General features: G+C 33.6%; 2 protein-coding genes and 1 long non-coding RNA gene across 3 annotated transcripts; 2 read left to right on the forward strand and 1 right to left on the reverse strand.

Annotated features, from left to right (window-relative positions):
• Positions 1–878: 878 nt before the first annotated feature.
• On the reverse strand, positions 879–4,032 carry LOC141623180 (aspartyl protease family protein 1-like). The gene is made up of 10 exons (XM_074439263.1): positions 3,734–4,032; positions 3,506–3,644; positions 2,610–2,839; positions 2,293–2,517; positions 1,831–1,963; positions 1,666–1,739; positions 1,460–1,556; positions 1,314–1,377; positions 1,150–1,221; positions 879–1,012 (listed from the first exon to the last, which is right to left on the reverse strand). The coding sequence occupies exons 1-10, from the start codon at positions 4,030–4,032 to the stop codon at positions 879–881; spliced, it is 1,467 nt and encodes a 488-aa protein (XP_074295364.1).
• A 4,247-nt stretch (positions 4,033–8,279) lies between these two features.
• On the forward strand, positions 8,280–8,847 carry LOC141621154 (uncharacterized). Its single transcript, XR_012532117.1, has 2 exons — positions 8,280–8,505; positions 8,601–8,847. It is a non-coding gene; the product is annotated as an uncharacterized LOC141621154 (long non-coding RNA).
• Positions 8,848–15,420: 6,573 nt separating this feature from the next.
• Positions 15,421–18,416, forward strand: LOC141622331 (putative mannitol dehydrogenase). The gene is made up of 5 exons (XM_074438380.1): positions 15,421–15,623; positions 15,727–15,840; positions 16,783–17,296; positions 17,709–17,862; positions 17,965–18,416. Exons 1-5 carry the CDS (start codon positions 15,547–15,549, stop codon positions 18,165–18,167), a joined length of 1,062 nt encoding a protein of 353 aa, XP_074294481.1. The 5' UTR covers positions 15,421–15,546; the 3' UTR covers positions 18,168–18,416.
• The last annotated feature ends 3,590 nt before the right edge of the window (positions 18,417–22,006 follow it).

Here is a 22,006-nt window from a genome sequence, read left to right on the forward strand (position 1 = left end):
CAGAATTCTACTATGTTTTTTACAAGTAAAATGTTGAAACAACCGAGATTAGACCATGACAACAGTAATTCTACCCTACATTGTTTTTTACTAGTCCAAAAGAAGACATAGGGGCTATAGTGACGTCCCGTCAAGGTTTTGAATTTTGATATGGATACGAGTACGACCCGAATTTGCATTTCTTGTATGTCTTTTTTCTCATAATTTTTTACTAGTTTAATTTGAACTTCTGTTTTCTTGTACTTGTATTATTTAGTACAAAGCGTCTTTAACTTTGTGACGACGCTAATCCCGTCATTAGCTGGACTCTCACAAAAAGGAGAGAGGATAAGGTGGGGACTTGCATGCTTCCCCACTCACTTCTCATGGGTATTTTGTGAGAGGAAATGGTATCCGTCACAAGCTTGTGACGGATATCGCCGTCTTCAATGGGATTTTGTGTATTTAGTAAACATTTGAGGGACAAAGATGGGACTAAAAGTAGATAGATTTAGTCATCTAATTGGTTAGTGCTGAGCTTTCAAGATCGTTATCTTTTTTGAGGAAAGCTTACTTTTTAAGTTTTAAATTATTGTTCGTTTCATTATTATTGATACAACAGATGGGTCCTGAATCTGACATTGGATTCTTGTAATTTAGATGATATACTCCATACGATTTCCTGCGTGCCATCGACTGTATACATTATAGCGCGTCATTGAGTTTTTTTTTTTATCAATAGGAAATAAAACCAGGGCGATTCTTTAATTTGTCGTATTTTTTGATTTCTATAAAACATGTCGGAGAAAAGACTACTGTAGAGAGCGACAATGATAAGGGTATGAATATATATACTCGTGTCAATTACTTACAACCATAATCATGGCTACTTGTTCGATTCAAAGGACCATCAATTGAACTGAAAAGAATTGAACAAGAATTATAGCGAACGCCAAATAACCACGATGCAAAAATGAAGTCGCTGATGATCTTCGTGGGCTCAGATTTGGACTAAAAGGCACACTTTCACCACCTGATGCATCAACAGTCTACTGGTTAATTTAATTATACACTTCATTTTGCCTTATTTTTCCGTGTCAGATACTCGACACTTGGACACTTCATTTTAAAGTAAAACATGAGGATTTGACAGGGTGGAAGTATACTTACAGTCAGATGGCGTCCAGCCAACTGCCGGTTTCTCATTATCAAATACTACGCGGTAGCCAGTCATGAAGTTCTCTGAAAAGAATAAAACAAACAGAATGCTTACTTCATAGAACAGTACTGACAGTGTCACTAAATCAGTCACCGCCTTACAATTAAATGCTCACCTCCGATTATACTGATATCGTGATCTGATTTTATTACTGCCAAGCAGTAGAATCGCGTATCATCCTGCAAGAAAGGAGGGGAAACACATGAATTGAGCCAGATACTCAGATGTCTAAGGCCATGGATGAACAAGTGAGACGCTTACCTCAACGATCATAATCCATGGCTGAACAACAGAGAGCTTGTCTCCACCTCTCATTGTTAGACGAATAGCAGGAACGACTAAGTCATCCGGTTTTGAGCTGCATGAACCATGAAAAAACTTCTTAAGTTCTTAGTTCAATGAGGTTATAATAGAGAATACTGTATGATTATGGCATGTTTCGACTTTTTACAGTAAGGGATACCTACGTCATTAGATAGCAGAACTGAAAGGCGCTGTCTGGATGTACTCCCACTCTTCTGTTCTTTACCTGTGAGTTGAACTGAAGCACAATACAACCGTCCAAAAAAACAAACGTCAAACTCGATTCCTAACTTGTAAACTTTAGACACCAGCACCGAAAAAATACTTGCCTTTTCTGTAAGAAGACTGTAAACTGGGTCGGCCAATAGCGTAAAAGAAGTGCCAGTGTCGAAAATTACGTTCAGGTTAGCTGCAAAAGAATCGAGGCCTACACTCACATTGGTTAACTTGACGGTATATACCCTGTCAATCACAATGTTCCATGGTATTGTGTTAGTAACTTAGTACCAAAGTATGTCCCTAATCTATCATGGTATCACAGCCAGTGTGACCTCACGGGTTCAAATTCTGGCACATGGTACGGGGAGCCTGTGCACTAACCACTCTTCAAGCCCAATGGGCATTCGAGTGAGGAGGCGTAATAGGAATAAATATAATAGTTGGGTCTCAACTATCACCTTAAGGTTTTGGTTGAGATGGTTCATCTATCAGTCGCTGCAAGGCTGCAAGTCATGATACTAGAATGTAAAACACTCATTTTCCGTCTATAGGAAAAAATAAGGAGGACTTACATTAATCGGTTTTGAAGGACTGGTGTTTGGCTTTGGTTTTGGCTGCCTTTATCTCCGAAACTGATTCGACCTATGCCATCAGGGCTAAAACACATGGAAAAGGAATTTGCAACAAGTTCTTGACTTGCTAGGACGCTAGGCAGGGAAACTACATCCATAGAAAGTCCGAATAGGCCATTTGGAGCTCCAGCTTCCAAGAAATGACCTGTTTGAATAACACCGCAACTGCATGGAACAGCAGCAGTTCAGTGAGTATGACTCCTGGACATACACGGTACACCAGTGTCCGACACGGCTTTCATGAAATGAATGCTTACCCAAAAGGGATCTTGACATCAATTGCTTGGGAATTAGCATTATCAGTTGTGAGATGCAATAAATCTTGGACGACGTAACCAGAGGATGATGTGTTTGCTGAGAGATACTCAACTCTGTAGGGGCAATAACTCTCTGAAGGCAAACAGCTACGTTCACAGAGCGGGCTACTGCATGAAAGTCGTGTACCAGTTGATGAAGTACTCAAGCTGTATATGTTGAACTCTATTGTCTGAAATTTCAATAAGAAAAATCGCATTCAGTGATGGAGCGAGGGAGGGGCTAGCAGGGGCGGCCACCCCCGCTGACATTTGAAAATTTCAAAATTTTTAGTTAAAATTATCTGATTTTTTCGAGGTTGCCTTAGGCTATAACCTCTGTGTCCTGGCTGAAATTTTCCGCCCCCGCTGGTTTTAAATCCTGGCTTTGCCACTGATCGCATTGAAATTTTCAAGCAATTCAGAGATGAACCCAATACGCTAGCATAATGTACATAAGTTTCTAGTAAATTTGCGAGATTAAGAAGTATAATTTTCATTTTTCATGGAGCTTCGCGTATAACTGAATCAAGTAAAATGGTTACTAAGTTAGTCCCTGCAATTATACAAATGATCATCACCATGGTTCAGCCGAATTTAGCCTTTTTACGCGTTGGTTGAATCAACTCATGGGTAATGGTCCTCAAGGGTGGAGTCTAGTGGTTAAAATTTGGGTGAAATTCCCAGGAGACCTTGGTTCAAGCCTCCCCAAGAGCAAAAATCTTGTGAAGCATTCTTGGCTTGAGTCCATGCCTAATAGACTGTAATGATCGCGTTTTTGTCACAATTCTTATATTTAGAATCCCTGCAATAAGAGCAGAAGTTGAAAAAATAGCAGGAAATGCATAACATAGGTATACCTCTGTCGGACTGAACTCATAGCTTCGAACACAGTTAGACGAACAGTCGCATGGTAACCAGAAAAGGCCACTGCCGGTGTCAAGTGCCACAAGATACCAGGATGCTGGTGTTCCGATTGATACATTTGCGTAATACAAACTGAACCACAACACAAGACATATAAAATAAACGACAATATTAATTACTCGAAAAATACAATTCAGAAATGCCGAGAGTATTGAACATACAATCCCAATTCAGGAATGGAAAGAGTAGCATTTCCTGCAGAAAATGTAAGGGGAGTTTTATGATCAGTTTGTCCTGCTAATCTTCGGCCATGAAAGCGATCACGATGCACCATAGCATCATAATACTCCATTGTACCCTTTTCAGGAAATTCATTGGTAACACCAAACATTGACTTAACAGGATCAGAAAACCGATGGTGGATATCGAACCCGACTCCATTAACACCTTCACAACTCTGCCACCTCCAAACACATATTATTAACAACAACACAACATATCCATAGCTTGTTGAAGCCATGACTCGAAGTCTCGAAATTAATTGAAATAAAAGTAGAAAAATGTATTAACAAAATAAAGTCTACAAACATTTTGATTTAGAGAGATGAATCTAGTCATATAGAATTAGTTTAGTTTGATTATGTTGATTAAGTCATATAATCTTCAATTATGACTTTGAATTGATCATGATTAGTTCATGACAGGTTTTGCAAGCAAGTTATTATAATATCATACAATAATGTTAAGGTCAAAGTCTAATGGGTAATTAAGAAATATTTATGAGTATTGTTTTTTGTTGCTTATAGGGAATGATTACTTGCATTAGTTTCATTGAATTTTCCATAATTAGATATTATTAATACTTTCATCGTTTTAATCATTTATTTTAACTCTGATTAAAATTTAGAGATAAAGTGAAAAATGGAAAATCTGAAATTTGAAGTTAAGTTTTTGAAATTTTTTCAAGTTTACTTTTTGATATTACTTGTTCACCTCCGCTAAATTTTTCCGACCTCAAACGAAAAATCTTGACTGCGCCTCTTACAATGAATATAAAAGGTAAATAAATGAGCGAGATTATCAAGTAACATATAATAAATGGATAAAAATATTTAAACTTTGAACCAGTTGTAGTTGTATACGATTCATCCTCCTGATAAGGAAATACGTTGCATCAAAGAGGTTTCTAATTCACAGCATGATCTTGTCATTATCATTGTTCGAACATTCGTACGGTGAGAACAATAGAAGTACGGTCGTAACAATCTACTCGTCCGTTATAGTCATTTGTTTATCTATTCATTTGGGTGTTTCAGGCAATTTATTATCTTTCTATTATGAGAATGCCTTTAATAGCAATTTAATGATCCATACTCAATTTGATCCACTTATTAATTTAGTCCACCTATCATCGGTTGATAGATGAATCATCTCAACCAAAACCTTAATGTAATGGTTGAGATGGTTCATCTATCATGGTATCAGAGCCAGTGTGACTGAAGGTCACGGGTTTAAATCCTAGCAGCCTCCAATAACTCATGAAGCTGAAATTCAGCACATGGTATGAGGGGCTTGTGCACTAACCACTCTTCAAGCCCAATAAGCAATCGAGTGAAGGAGCGTAATAAGAATAAATATAATAGTTGGATATCAACTATTACCTTAAGGTTTTGGTTGAGATGGTTCATTTATCACCTTCCTCATAATTAATGGTACTAGAGATTTTTAATTAGAGCAATATTATTTGTGTTAATTGACTAATTCTATTACGAAGTACTACTAAATTACTAATGTAATATAATTATCGCAATGAATATTTTGATTTTGTTTAAATTTTTGACTCTTTTTATTTAGGTTACTCTATTAAATTACTATTTCTTTTGTCTCAAACATTTGTTTATCTTTTATAATTTCTGGTGATTTAATTAAATTCTAATTACATGTAAATAAATAATCATGATGGAATGAGTAATCTGTTTCTAGAATGTTCTATCTATATTTGTACTCCTAAAACATCACATTTCCTCTACTAACTTGAGTTTTAGTTGGAATTCACAAATTCCCATTTTTGACGATTACAAGCTTATAACGACGCACAACTGACTTTGCGGATTTGCAGTTTTTGTATTCGAATGGTTTGACTTTTAGCAACTTGAAGAAAAACATGTACGGAGCAAGTTGGATGATTTCAAAGTGTTTGTATGTTGAGTTGTTGACCGGTAAAACAGAAGTCACAACTGACAACTAACAAGAGAAAGGAAGAAACAAGGAGGAATATTCCTACATTTTACTTGGCAAACTTTTTGCACACTATTTTCGGATAAATCTCGTCACACAATCAATTTAAAAAACGATAAAAAAAGATGGTTGTGACTTGTGAAATAGATTTGATAAGAATTAGATCATACATAAATAGACAAACTTAAAATATAAATTGAAATCCAAATAGACTCAATCTAGCTTGATTTTTCGAACCTCCAATTTACTTTTAAGCCTAATTCTCAAAACGATCAAGAAATCTGTAATAATTTCCGATAAGAAATTGAGTTGAATACAAACATACTTAAAAGTTTAAATGTCTAAAATTGAACTGACATTATTCACTTCCAACGCAAATGATCCATTTATTACGTTTAGAGCAGTAAACGAAGGTATTGTCATAAACTCTAATCATGGTATATGTTCAACCAAACAATGATACCATTTATATCGAGCAAACGAAAAAACTCCAATTTGAAAATTAGTTGTTCCGATTTGTATGAAAAACATTTAATAAAAAATAAATACATAATCAGAGTTGATTTTTATAAATCTATATCTATCTATATTAATAAAGGAAGCTTTTTTCGAGCGATTACAGAGACTCCATCTTTTCTGAGCTACCTACTTTAATTAAATATAATAATTAAGAATAAAGTATGAGAGATCATCAACACTTCTATCTTACGTTGAATTCTAATGCGAGGCATTAACAAATTTCGTAGTATATAAAGAAAACTCTCTACCATCTTATTTTCAACCTTTCACCTTTCTGAATCTTTATTGCCTATAGATTTAATAGTTCACTACTACAGATACAGGCTATAACAACGGTCAAAAACCGTTGTTATATAAAAAAGCGGACGTTGTTAAAGCGTCCGTTGTAGAAGGTTTTAACAACGGTTGGTTTACTTAAGGAAACCGTTGTTAAAAATATTAACCACGGTTTTATGTATAAAAACCCGTTGTGGAAAGTGTGACTCAATTTTGGGGGGAAAGTTATAACAACGGGTTGTAATATACAAAACCGTTGTTATAACTAAAGACAACGGGTTGTTTTAAAATAACCGTTGTTGTTTGTTCTTAAAAAATAAAAAAAAAAAATTAAATATTACTAGATGCATGCATAATTACTACTGTTAGAATTCCAATGCATGCATTATTACTCGACATTCACCGTACATATGAACGGATAATATGGAATGAGAAGGGTTAGTAATAGGATTTGAAGCAGCATTATTGAGAGAGATGATGATGATTATGGCACAACTTCCTAACATATATATTAATTAAAAAGCAATTAACTCAACCCACACATTGCTTAGTATAAATACATTGCATATCTCAACTAACATTTCCATTATCTCATATATTCATCTCCAAACTCTAACTGTTAAAACAAACTCTACTTAATCTTTCAAATCAAACTCAAAAAACTCTAAGAAAATGAATGATTTCATCCTAAAGACTCTTACCATGATCGAGAACAACAACAACTTCATCCGCCGGTTCCTCCATATTGAGGAAAGTTTCAGGAGCTACCTTGCGGATGCTCGATCCGCACCGAAGCACGCCAAAGAAGATGGCTTGACGGAGCGGCGAAGATTGCGGCTATATGACGATATAGCAATCACTGGCTAACTAACCTCCAAATAGCCAAGGAGGAGAGGATGGATACGATAGAGCACAATAAGATCCTCCATGAAAATATAAGAATTGCATTTTTACATATGTAATTTTTTTTTTAAATTTATGTATTTATAAATATATATATATATATATATTAATTATGTTTATCTTACTTCTTCATCTTGTTTCTTCATTGTTTTAGTAACTAATTATGCGAACAATACTTAAACAAATAACATAATGGTCGATAAAAACACATATATGCAAAAGAAATAAATAGAAAAAGAAAATAATGACGATGACGATGTGGCGAGATTTACCTGATAAATACAGAACGTAATAGACGATGAAATCACAATGACGGCGAGAAGATAAAGCGACGATGAGAAAGAGAGAAATAGAGAAAGAGAGAAAGAGAGTGTGTATGTGTTTTGTGTTTGTTTGTCTGCTGTTTTTGTGTTTGTGTTTGTGTATTAAGGGTTGTGTTTTGTGGCTGCACTGCAGCAGACTTACATTTGTGTGGTTTATAGTATGGAAGGTATTGACAACGGTTATTAAACAACAACCGTTGTGAAATATGTTTTAACAACGGTTGTACAAAACACCCGTTGTTAAATAAGTTTTAACAACGGGTTTAAAAAGTAACCGTTGTGATTACTTTTCACTAACTTTGCGCCAATTTTGCGCCAAATTATTAACAACGGTTCCGCATGTGTGACCCGTTGTTAAAAATAATAACAACGGTTTTTATAACTATACCCGTTGTAATTGATTTTAGTAAAATTCGCGCCATACATTCTACAACGTCTATTGTGATTTTCGTGAATAATCGTTGTTAAAGGGGCGTTGTAGTTGCCTAAATTTGTAGTAGTGGTTTATTCCATGAAATTTATTTACTTTGTTTTACTTTCGTCAAACTGAATCTTTAGTCTTTACTAACGGATTTCTTTTGTTTTGTTTATAGGACTATGCCCCAGCCAATTGAGTCGGGCATTGCAGGTATGGAGAATAAGCTTATTACGGATGAGCAGATGTACAACAGAAAGCAGTTACATGATGAGCGGACTTCCAAGTTACAACAATTGAACAATGACCAGCTAACTAGGTATGGTGTCGTAACTCAAATTAAGTACATTAACGCTATCACATGAGTGAGGTTAATTTTTGCTATGACAATCTTATGTTTATTACTTGTTTCAGGTGTTTAGGAAGAGGAAATAGCTGCTGTAGAGAATAAAGAAGGAAAAGTAATTTTTCGTTTATGAACATGGAGGAATAGGAAAGATGTTCTTATGTGGGGCGTTTAGCTATATAGGAGTATTTCGTTATCTAATAACAAAATTGTACTCAATGTAGCATCTTATGTAAGAACATGCTTAACTTTTAGTTATATGTTTGTTCCACAATAAATTAGAAGCCAATGATAAAACGCATAGAAATTATTATTTGTTAATAAGCCAATAATACTCCGTAAATTAGTTGTTGACATATTGCTTATTGTGTTTAGATAGTTGCATCGAACAAAATCTGATTTCGCTTCGCCCCTACTTGCGGATAGTTGCGTCAATCAAATAGTCAATCAAATAGTATTACTGAGTCCAACAATCACACAAAGTACTTATATTTAATATCCAAAGCTCTTATAAATTATAATGATCGTCTATTCCATGCATTAGTAAGTATGTAGACGAAGAAGAAAACACAAGCACGTTATGTGTTTCACTGTAGTTAAGTTTATCCGTAAACGGGCCGAGCTATTAAAAAAGAATATTTAGTGAAAAAATTGTAAACTTTTCTATGAAAGAATCAAGAGTACGAAGTGTTAGTTAACTAATGATTAATCGACTTTATCATTTATCAAGGCAGTAACTTAAACAATATAAGACGGGAAGTTTAAGTATGATATAGATATAGTATGTACAAAGACGACTGTTCTGAAATCTTTTTTGTGTAAAGGATCAATCATATCAAAGTGGTAGTCCTGAAATTTTAGCAATCACCGGTTTTTAGATAAGAAATTTCATTAGTTTATATATAAATCAATATATATCTATATTAATAAAGGAAATTTTTTTCGACCAATTACAAAGTGTCGAAGTTTTACGAACAACCAAGGGATTAGAGATAAAAATTTAATCCAAAATTTCTATCCCACCATCAATATCGACATCTGAGCAGCTAAAGATAAAATTTTAATCCAAAATTTCTATCCTATCGTCAATATCCCAAAATTTTCAATATCTCACGGAAGTACGAAATATAATAATAGCAAAAAAAAAACAAAAAAAAGAGAGTCCAGCTATACCCAAATAACTTTGCAATTGGCATGTGAAATATGATATACTATAATATAAAATTATAAATACATTACACCTTTGTTGATTTCAAAATTTCAAACGTGTGTTATGTTAATGATTTGTAGTTTATAATGGCTAGAATTAGATTCCAACTTTTTCTTAAATTATAGCACCCATCTTTAGTACTTCCTTTGATCCAGACAGATGGTAATATTGGAGAAATTAGGTTATTTAAGAAAATGTGGAAAGGTGAGGGTAAAGTAGGAAAGTTCGATTGGGGCCACATGGGTAGGTGGATTAAATAGGTAGTTGGTGAGTGAATGGTAAAATTGTAAATAGATAGTGGATGTAAGGGTAATTTAGTCATTTTTCATGCCAAATATGGTATTTTACCATTGGTGTGGTTCGTCCATTTTAGGTAAGTGTTATCATCTGTCTGGATCGGAGGTGATAGAGTTCAGTTTAGCTCTTATAAGCTCATTTGAGAAAAATTAAGTTAAGTTCAGTTCTGAAAATTAAACCCCCTATAAGTTTAGCTCAACTTCTATAAGTTCAGTTCAGAAAATTTAAAATCAATTCATACCCATTTTTCTATAAGTTAGCAGTTCAATTCAGCTCCTATAAGTTCAGTTCAGAAAAGTTAAGCTCTTATAAGTCCAGTAAAGCTTTTATATGTCCAATTCAACAAAATTACGTCCAAAAGAACATAGCCTTAACGTATCATTACATAATAACCATAGGATATAAATAGGAATATTTATAATAGTTGGGCCTCAACCACGGGTTCGAATCCTGGCAACCTCAAAACCCCTCAAAAACCCGAAGTGGTGGAAACCCAGCACACGGTACGGGGGAGCCGGTGCACAACTAACCACTCTTCAAGCCCAACGGGCATTTGAGTGAGGGAGCGTAATAAAAATATTTATAATAGTTCGGCCTCAACCATCACCTTAAGGTTTTGGTTGAGATGGTTCATCTATCAGATATTACAAGTGTCTCGGGCATCGTTACATAATAATCATAGGATATTATAAGTGGCCCGGGCATCGCCCGGGCATTAAATCTAGTATATATATAAAAGAGAGTTTTTTCGAGCGATCTGAGAGCGTCCACATCATCAAAAATCAATTTAGGAAAGTATAATTTTTTATGTAAAAAATAAAGTGGAAAATCTTTTAATTATTATAATATGTATATTTCCTAAATTATATTCAAGTGATATTTCCAATTTTTATATCAAACTTTTACATTTCATTTGGCAAAAAAAATATCGTTAAAAAAATTATGAAAATAATATAATTAGCTTTGTGTTAAAAAATGCTATCATTAGAGTATAAATTTTATATTATTTGCACATGTTAAAGATGGTGTACTTCTTAATACGTAAAATTGTATAATTTTTAGTATGTTTTGTCTCACATTGGAAAATAAGTAGGTGTGGTGAATATACTACATATAAATAGTAGAATTGTCCCACATCGAAAGATTAGTATAAGGTGATGTGATCCTATGATTATAAATAGGATGCATATTTGGAACTTATGTATCCACCAAAATTTGTTGAGTCTCATAAATATTGTTTTAAAGAGCTCTTAAGATTTTCTATCGTTATCTACAATATGATATAAAAATAAAGTGGAAATCGTTGGGAATTACTCGGGAAAGAGTTAAGAATATGAACAAGAAAATCAAAAAATAACTAAATCAAAAAATAACTAAAGGTTGAACAAGAAAATCAAAAAATAAAAGGTTTTACTAATGGTAGTCTCCTGACACAATACAAAACTAAAGATTTTACTAATGGTTGTCTTCTAAATGCAGTAATAGAGCTTTAATGAATCGTTATATGTACGATGTAGAGATCCATATCTAATGATCGAGACTAAGTGGTTTTTACCTTCAAAGAAAAATAATATGTATACAATAGTGGTTTTTTAAGAAGAGACATGTATTTCTTGATATGTTATATCTTTCACATTGAAAAATAATGTAGGCATTATGAACATACTACGTCTAAATAATTAAATTATGTATCTCACATTGAAATAATAGTATACGGTAGGGTGATTCTATAAATATAAATAGGAGGCATCCTTGAAACTTAGGTATTAATCCAAAAAAATTTTGATATAAAAGATATAGACTTTTTAGTATGTTATATATCTCACATTGAAAAATAATGTAGGTGTTGTGAATATATTACGTATAAATAATAGAAATGTCTCATATATATACATTTTCTATATTATATTAAAGTGATGTTTATTATTTGATATAAAAACTTTATATTTCATTTGAAAAAAAATATCGTATGAAAATTATATAATTAGATTATGACAAAAAAAAATGCTATCATTAGAGTGTATATTGTATTGTATTTTCTCATTATTAAATCGGGTTGATCTCAAAGTAGGTACAAAAAAAATGGTGTACTTAGTAGTTAGTATGTTTTTTGTCCTACATTGAAAAGTAACGTAAGTGTGGTGAATATACTATGTATAAATATTAAAATTGTCCCACATTGGAAGATTACCGTAAGACATGGTGATCTTATGATTATAAATAGAAGTCATAACCCAAAATCTTTTGATTCCCTTAAGTAGGGTTGAGCAAAACCGGTTACCCGGCCCGGTTTTGCAAACCGGTTCGGTCCCCGGTTTTAAAAACCTTAAATTTCTTAAACCTCACCCGCACCTCTTTTAATCCGGGTAACCGGTTTTTGTGAAATTTTCAAACCGGATTTGAAAACCGGTTACCCGAACCGGTTTTCGAACCCGGTTTTTGGTTGAATGCTCTTGAATGGCACAATAAACATGCTGTCAATTTGACTTTTGAAGACATTGGTTGTCAAATGTTAAAATTACTTCATAAAAAAGTCATACATATTAAAGTTCAAAGAGTCATAGACATGTAAATGATGTTCAAAACTACAATTAAAGAGTCACACATCTAAAATTACTTCATAAAGAAATAGCGTTTTGATGTTTTGGGCTTAAGTCTTGGCTTGGGTGTGTTTAATTCATAGATGAAATTATATTTTTGAGAAAAACGTCAATCCGGTTTTAAAAGCGGTCTCCGGTTTGATTTTATTTAGACCCGCACCCGCACCTCATTTATGCTTAAAAATTCGGTTCGGGCCCCGCACCGGAAAAAACCCGAATTTTTCGGTCTCCATTATTCAGATTTCGGCCCGGTTTCGGTTTAAAAATGCGGTTCGGTTTTTTGTGCTCAGCCCTACCCTTAAGTATTGTCAGAGATAACTCTTAAAAGAGTTTATATTACTGTTTTTACAATAATGATTTCTAACCTAAGTTAATGTTTGGAAAATCTTTTAGTTATTATAATATATACTATGTATTTCTTATTTTACATTCAAGCGATGTTTCTAATTTTCATATAAAAACTTTTAAATTTCATTTGACAAAATAATGTCGGTAAAAAAATTATGAAAATAATATTATTAGATTCATGGTAAGAAATGCTATCATTAGAGTATATATAGATTTCATATAATTTGCACATATTAAAGATGGTGTATTTCATAGTATGTTATATCTCCCACATTGAAAAATAATATAGGTGTGATAAATATACTACATATAAAAAATAGAATTTTCCCACATCAAAATATAGCATAAGATAGGTGATTCTATGAGCATCCTTGGAACTTACGCATCAACCCAAAATCTTTTGAGTCGCTTAAGTATTGTCTTGGAGAGTTCTTAAAAGTTTATATCATTATATTTTCTACCTATAGAATTTATATGTCCCATATTGAAAAATAATGTAGGTGTGGTAAATCCGTAAATATACAATGTTTAAATAATATAATTAGAATTGTGTTAAAAAAATATTCTATCATTAGAGTATAAGTTCTTATCATTTGCACATATTTTAATTATGATAAAAAAAATAGAAAACAAACGTCAATGGTAGCATGTGTAATCTATCAAAGTTCAAGGTTACCCTGAGAAATTTCCAATATTATAATGATATAGTTAATTAAATTTGCATTTAAAAGAGAGATATCCGTACCAATAAAACAATAAAGGGGGTATTATTTTTTAATTGTTATTTTATTGCCACGCCATCAAACTTAACGTCCATTTAACAGCCTTTATATTAGAGGGTACCATGGGCAAAAAAATGGAACCTCAAGGGTACCATGGGCAGATTTTTAAAAGTAGGGGTAACATGGAAAATCTAACAAAACTAAGGGGTACTACGGGAAATTTCCGTATCTCAATTATTTTAATTTTTTTTTTGAAGAAAAAACAACGTACAAATATTAATGGAGAGTACTTGATCATATTATTAAATTAAATATAACTATTAGATATAATGAGTAGCAATTGTCTGTATTCGGTATTCGAGATCTGGTTGGATGTCGAACTAAGTGCAAAAAAGATGGTGTAATTCTGAGTATGTTCTTTGTCCCACATTGAAAAATAATGCAGATTTGATAAATATATATTACGTATAAATATTAGAATTGTCCCAATCAGAAAAAAAAAATCCATTTTTTGTGAATATATTACTTATAAATAGTAGAATTGTCCCACATCGAAAGATTAATATAAGGTAGGGTGATTATATAATTATAAATAAGAGTTAACCCACGTATATATTAATCTTTTTTTTTTTTTGAAAGAGATATTTTAATAATATGTAAACAAATCATTAGACATATAATGTAAACATTAAACTCTTATAACGTTTTTTTTTTGCATTATAAATAAGTTAATTAACCCGTTGCAACGCACGGGCATTCAAACTAGTAACCAACAATTTAAAGTATTTTATCGACGATATTTAACAATTGGGTTCTCCTTTGGTCGGAAAAGCCCAAGCTAAGCCACCATCATGGGCCATGAGATGAGTTATGGGCTTTAAATAAAATTGGCCAATCCATTCACACGTAATAACCAATAAAATGGTGCACTTACATTTGTCTATTCTCCACACCTCACATACTTCTTCTACGTGTATCATTGAACATCTCTAGTAGTGCTATGGAATTATCCAACTTACGGGCACCAATTCTACTATTCTAGTGCTATTCACATGTTCCTTTTTAAGGCTTTCACTGTTCACACAACTTAAGAAAAATCAAATTTGTTCTAGGCTTCCCAAGTATTTTGCGTGTAAAACGTGTTACACACATGCGCCGACTGAATGCAGATGTCAAATAGTTTAAACTGATCCAAATGAATAACCCAAGTCCCAACCAATACCACACTGTACCAGATAAGGGGCTCGAATTTGACGCAACCCGAATATTATTGTTGCGTACTGACAGTTATCCCTAACTAACACATAACAATATGATTAAAAATAACCAAACTAGAGGCATTAAAATGCGGGTTTAGGCCGGGTATGAGCTGTATTGTTGGCCCACGGACAAGCAGTTTAGCGGGTTTGGGACGGGTTAGTGGGCCGGGCCTTTGTATTTTTCTTAAAATCTCTTGTCTGTACCCGCTTATTTAACTAAATTCTTGCAAATCCAATTAACATATCCCGACTTACCCTTGTTCGACCTACATTTAACTCGATTAATCCGTTTATCAGGTCCATCAATAGTGATCAATGTGAACAAACATCCACAAATTATCTATCAATCTATCAACCTCTACAATTTAAGTATTTGACTTGTAATCTCCAAAGCATTGACTAGTTGAAGCTGCTAGCTCACTAAATACGTCACAAATGTTACATTTAACTCAACACCTAAACCTATTTAAACACATTCGTAGCACTCCATACTTATTCATTCCCATTATATCAATAACATCCACAACTTTCTCATCTTCCTTTATTACAAAATTTGTACGACAAAATATCTAACACAAATGGCATCACAAAAGGCATTTGGTTGGGCTGCTAGAGACACTTCTGGTGTTCTCTCCCCGTTTGATTTCTCCAGGAGGTACGCTAGCTTTTGGTTGAGATCGTCTTCTTTTTAATCACTCGTGCTTTGTTGCGTACTCATACTGACATGTTCACTTAATTTTTTTTTTTTTTATGTATAGGACAACCGGAGACGAAGACGTCACATTCAAAGTGTTATACTGTGGAATCTGTCATTCCGATCTTCATTTTATCAAGAACGAATGGGGAAATGCTTATTACCCCGCTGTTCCCGGGTATTTTCCCTTCTTTCAACTGAAATGTCACCATTTTAGATAAAATTTGAATAATTTTTTGATAAAAAGTTGCTATTTTAGAAATAAAGCGACAATTTTAGTTATAACTTTTTAGAGTTTTTCTAAGTACGAAGTATTATCCTGTGTTTTTCCCGAATTCTACATGGTACACCTGAATTTTTGAAAATATCGGTTGTACTCTTAAATTTAGTAAAATGTTCCTAAAATACCTAAACTACTAAAAATTACGGTTTTAATCAGTTAAATTTTGTAACGAAAAATATGTTTACGATTGAGTAAAACAAGTTTATGTTAATGGCATGACAAAATTGTCGAGAAATCAATCAAAAATGTATAAACTAAACATTTAGAAGAGGCGAATTAGAGAAGTTTGTGTATTTTAAGATGTTTTCATTAAGTTTAGGGGTACCATGTAGAATTCGAAGAAGTACAAAGGTACCACGTAGAAAAACCCAACTTTTTATTATTATACTCCCTCCTATTCGGGGTTTTCTTCCCCTTTGATTGAGGTGGGCACAAGATTTTAGGAGATGATTAAAGAATGAATAAAGGAAGATTGTGGGGTTTGTGAATTGGAGAAAAGAATGAATAATTAGGAATTAAATAAGGAATTGTGAGTTATGTGGGGTTTGGTGATAGGAGAGAGAGATGAATAAAATAAGAGTAAAAGTTGGGTGGGGCTTGGTAATAGGAGAGAGATGAATAAAATAAGAGTAAGAGTTTCCAAAATAAGAAAGGGGAAGAAAACCTGAATAATCCGTTTAAGAAAATAGGGATTAGGGAAGAAAATAGTGAATAGGAGAGAGTATGACATTTTTCTTGTTTTTAAGTTAATACCGTTTTAAGAGAGACTAACTGCGAACAAAGTAATTAGATACAAACGTAATATTGATTTTACTCTTTGTGATGCCATTCTTTCAGGCACGAGTTAGTAGGGATTGTGACAGAAGTAGGAAAGAATGTCGAAAACATCAAAGAAGGTGACAGAGTAGGCGTAGGATGCATAGTCGGATCATGTCGTAAATGCGACAATTGCTCTAACCATCTCGAAAACTACTGTCCTGAAATGAAAGGCACTTACGGATCTACTTACTATGATGGCACCAAAACCTATGGAGGCTACTCTGATATCTTTGTCGTCGATCAACATTTCATTGTTCGAATTCCTGATAACATGCCCTTAGACTCAACCGCGCCTCTTTTATGTGCCGGTATTACAGTTTATAGTCCTCTTAAGTATTATGGTCTTGATAAACCTGGCCTTCATATTGGTGTTGTTGGTCTTGGTGGTCTCGGTCACATGGCTGTTAAGTTTGCTAAGGCGTTTGGTGCTAAAGTCACGGTTATTAGTACCTCGCCTAACAAGAAAGACGAAGCTATTACCCGCTTGGGTGCTGATTCTTTCTTGGTTAGCCGCAACCCCGAGGAAATGCAGGTAATAATTGGTTCATACAGGTTGTTTACGTTTCTATTAGATCGTTCTAATAGAGTAACAGGTTGTTTACATTTCCTTTTCAAAAAATTCCGCAACCAAAAACAAATCACTAGTTATCTATTAGACAGTTCTAACCAAAAAATTTGCTTTTCAAACAGGTTGTTTACGTTTCTATTAGACCGTTCTAACCAAAAAATTATGTCTCAATCAATAGTTATCTATTGCTTTTCGTATAAAGATTAAGGAAATGGCCCACAAAAAGTTACCAAGAATGGAAATAGATAACTATTAATTGAAACACCAGAAAAATAGAAATAGATAATTATTGACTGGAACAGAGAGAGTATACAGGAAGTTTCAACTATACTGAAACGAGCATGACGATAATTTAATTTTATTTGCGTGTGTTTAGGCGGCAATGGGAACAATGGACGGTATAATCGATACAGTCTCGGCTACTCATGCTCTTGTTCCGCTGATCGGACTTGTGAAAACTCATGGCAAGGTGATCTTAGTAGGTGCTCCTGAGAAACCTTTTGAACTATCAGCCTTTCCTCTGCTAGCTGGTAAACACGGGAACTAGATATATATACTCCCTTCGTTTCAATCAATATGCGTTACTTCCAAATCAAATTAACTTGTAACTAACTGCAAAATCAACATGACAGGGAGAAAGACAGTAGCAGGGAGCACAATAGGAGGCATCCAGGAAACACAAGAAATGATCGATTTTGCTGCGAAACATGATATCAAAGCGGACATTGAAGTGATACCAATGGACTATGTGAACACTGCTATGGAGAGAATGCTGAAGTCTGATGTTAGATACCGTTTCGTCATTGATATTGCCAACACCCTGAAATCTGCTTGAAGTCTTCATTTCCTGCTTCTGCTGGATATCTGTTGCTTGGAGAATTCTTCATTCGTGTACTAGATATATTAAGATATACGCGGGCATCGCGTTCATTTATTTACCTTTTTTATTCTTTGTAAGAAGTATTTTTATCGTGCTGCTTGAGTGCTTGTAGTTCCTGAATGCTGTAATTTTGGTCACATCTCTGTGTCTATTATGATTGAATAAAAATACTTGCCAAGAAAAAAAGATTAATACTTTTTCTTATTTGTGTTATATTGAATCTGTTTAAATTACAATATACCGATCCCTCATATGTTTGATCTTTAATCACCAGTGCATTTCATTTGGTCGGCTGACATTGATCATCTATAGAACCGTCCCCGAGTGACAGGGGCGTCTTAAAACAAATGGAGGCCCGGTGCAGCACAAAAAATTGAGGCCCCAAATATGAATACACAAGTGTAACATATTTCGAGATTTGTATTGAGTTTCATCAATAAAACTTATAAATTGGGTGACCAAAACTGGAAGCCCGGTTTCCGCGCCCGTGGTTGCCCGGGGTCTTAGACGCCTCTGCCGAGTGATAGCACACCTTATAATTACCACTTTTGGTTGTTAATTACATTGTTTTACATTTTATCAATAAAGGATGATGCTCACTACAATCCTCTTAGTTCTGACATGGCGACATTGATTATTGAACCTCGATGACGATATACGTATTATGTAACCAACTCAGTCTTTTGTCTTATTTTAATTTATGGGTTATGTAATGCAAGCAAGCAATACAAGATGTAACAGCGGTTCCCACGTTTCTTTTCCGTCTGCCCCATAATAACACCGTAATAGTGTTTGTTGGTTGTGACTTATAGTTGAATAGTTTGTTGTGCAATAACGTCTTTCATGCACGCATTTGGGCGGTTATGTTTTGGTTAGACGTCTTAAAATAAATGGAGGTTCGGTACACCACAAAACAATGAGACCCTAAATGGCTAAATATGAATATACAAGTGTAAATACGTTGAGGTTTGTATTCAATTTCATCAATAAAGCTTGTAAATTTGGTGGCCAAAATCGGAGGTCCGGTTTCACCGCCCGTGATTTTCCAGGGCCTTAGACGCCCTTGCTGGCTACTCCTCTTGTTATTTAGTTCATAGAGATTGAAGGGATATATTTTTGCCAACCAGAAATAGTATATACTCCCTCACATCCAAATCAAAGATAACATGGGAGGAAGCACAAGTTTTAAGAAAATAAAAAAAATGTAAGGGTAGTATTAAAATTGAAGTAGAACGGTAAGCTAGTTTTCATTACCACATCACATTTTAAGCTAGTTTATTTTTGAGCTATAATTCATTTCCATGTTTAGCCAAAATTTTAACTAGCTTGACTCATATGTTAATTAATCAAACTAATTTCTATTGGTTGTATAATGTATATTTGTGGTAGGGTCATTTAAGCTACTAGCTTAATGAAGGTAGTTGATTGGTTTAATCTACCCTACATGTACTTATCCAATGGTTTAGCCACCTGCTTACAATTTTAAGAAATTACAAGTAAGTCCATAAGCCAAATCACTAGACTTGTTCTAACTTGATTAAAGGAGGGCCAAAAACATGATGGCATTGTATGTAAATAATAAAGGTGTATGAGAAGTTTATAGTAATGTTTTTTTTACCAAAAAAAGGAATGAGTAGTTTGGTTTGGATGGTCCGAATAAGGTAAGTGTTACCTTTGGTTTAGATAAAAGGGTGTGATTATTAAAAGATGAAGAGAATTAGGATCGGCACAATGAGTTTTGGGAAATTCTATTCTGTTATAATTGAGGTTGATGTATGTATGATTACGAAACAAAATAAACCGTGTTCTTTTCTGTTGAAAGAAGTTGACCAGAATTCAAAGGAGTTAAACAAAATGTTTTACCTATTTAATTTCGTGTTGGGTTTTTCAGTCATAATTAGGGCTTTAGAAATGTTAGTTCTACAACTTTACTTTTTAAAGGTTCTGACTTTTAGGCCTTCTTGGTCAATTGGCTCTGATTCCATGATCTTAATCGAACATCCTATGGAACGTCTACATATATACGAAGAAAACTTACTTTCTCCTATATTTACGATCACTTTCGTTGGATAACAAAAACCAATAATACTTCATCTTATCTAATCCAATAGTAACATTCACAATATCCTCGACTATACACTTTAATTTTAACATGTTTTTTTTATCCAATTAGAGCATCTACGATGGTAAGCTAGTGGCAACTAGCTTACCTTTGCCACATCATTTTCTTAACCTACAACCATTTTAAGCTAGAATTTACTTCAATGGTTTAGCCAACTTATTACTAGCTTAATTGGACCCACTCAATATATTCCTCTATTTATTTATTCAATTTCCAAATTTTCAAAAAGAAATTAAAACTTTATTAATAGGATCACTATTTTCCTATTGATTAAATTACACTTGTATGATCTCGTTTCAATTTTTATAATATACTTACCTTTAACAAAAAAAAAAAAAAAAAAGTAGGTCCATGAAGCTACTAGCTTAAAATTTTTGGGCAAAGCTAGTCTAGATGGCCAACTCCAATGGTTGAGCTACTAGCTTGCAATTATATGAAATTACAAGCAAGTCCCTAAGTCAAACCATTGGAGATGATCTTAGAGCATCCACAATGGTAAGTTAGTTGGTACTAGCTTACCTTTGCCACATCATTTTTTCGAGCTACAACCATTTCAAGCTACAACTTACTTCAACGGTGAAGTCGATTTCCTACTAGCTTTATGTGACCCACCTAACACACTCTCCTATTTTTTTTATTCAATTTTTAATTTCTAAATATAAAATTAAAACATTATAAATGAGACAACTATTTTTCTATTGGTTATATTTTTTTGTGGGTCCATTTAAGCAAGTAGCTTCATGGAGCTACTAGCTCAATTTTTTTTGAGCAAAGCTAATCTATTTGGATTACTCCAATGGTTGAAATTACTTAGTTTGCAATTTTAAGAAATCGCAAGTTTCAGTCTTTTTTCTTAACCATCGGAGATCTTTCTTGAAAAACTCCAATGGACAACTACAATATGATGTAGCTTGATTTGTCAAATCGATTTTTCAAGCTATCTTTAGCTTTTCACCACGTGATCGCTCCAATGACTTTCCGACTACAACATCTTGTAGCTTGCGGAGTCCACATTCTTATTTTCATCCAATAAAATAATTTAGTTTTTTTCTTTAAAAACCAAGCCATGTAGCTTAACAAAGCTACATGCTTAAAGCAAGCTACTTGAATTTTCCTACTCCAACGTTAAGCCTACACGCTTATAATTTTGTAAATATTAAAGCAAGTCCCCAAATATGAACCATTGGAGATGCTTTTTGAAGAAGTCAATGGTAAGCTAGTTAAACTGAACTAAACTACCATCGCCATATCACTTTTTAAGCTAGTTTAATTTTAGGCTACAAATTTATTTCAATGGTTTAGCTTACATTTTAACTAGCTTGACCCAAATTTAAAAATATCAATTAATTTCTAATGGTTCTATTTTAGTGGTAGGGCCAATTGCCTAATTTCTACCAGCTTAATGAAATTAATTCTTCTTGGTTTAATTTATCCTACATGGAGTTGTCTAATGGTTTAGCACTACCGCACTTTCTTAAATTGCAAAGTGTTCCTAAAAGAAACCATTGGACTTGCTCTTATATATCCACACTTTTTCTTGCTGTAATTATTAGTTAACCCATAAAATGGGTCCCGACCATTTGTTGTACTGTTTCATTTTTGGGTGTCTAAGTCAATTACTGTCATTTCTATTTTAAGAATGAATTTGATAAACAATTTGATAATTCACACT

Source organism: Silene latifolia, chromosome X (assembly GCF_048544455.1).
Source record: "Silene latifolia isolate original U9 population chromosome X, ASM4854445v1, whole genome shotgun sequence".
Lineage (NCBI taxonomy): Eukaryota > Viridiplantae > Streptophyta > Magnoliopsida > Caryophyllales > Caryophyllaceae > Silene > Silene latifolia.

Bases quoted from the DNA above. Each gene is read 5' to 3' on its own strand.
- LOC141622331 (XM_074438380.1), top strand. From the start codon at position 15,547: ATGGCATCACAAAAGGCATTTGGTTGGGCTGCTAGAGACACTTCTGGT. The intron at 15,841-16,782 runs GTATTTTCCCTT...CCATTCTTTCAG, and splicing joins TATTACCCCGCTGTTCCCGG to GCACGAGTTAGTAGGGATTG. The intron at 17,297-17,708 runs GTAATAATTGGT...GCGTGTGTTTAG, and splicing joins GCAACCCCGAGGAAATGCAG to GCGGCAATGGGAACAATGGA.
- LOC141623180 (XM_074439263.1), bottom strand. From the start codon at position 4,032: ATGGCTTCAACAAGCTATGGATATGTTGTGTTGTTGTTAATAATATGT. The intron at 3,645-3,733 runs GTATGTTCAATA...GTTGTGGTTCAG, and splicing joins TCCATTCCTGAATTGGGATT to TTTGTATTACGCAAATGTAT. The intron at 1,740-1,830 runs GCAAGTATTTTT...ATTGTGCTTCAG, and splicing joins ACAGTCTTCTTACAGAAAAG to TTCAACTCACAGGTAAAGAA.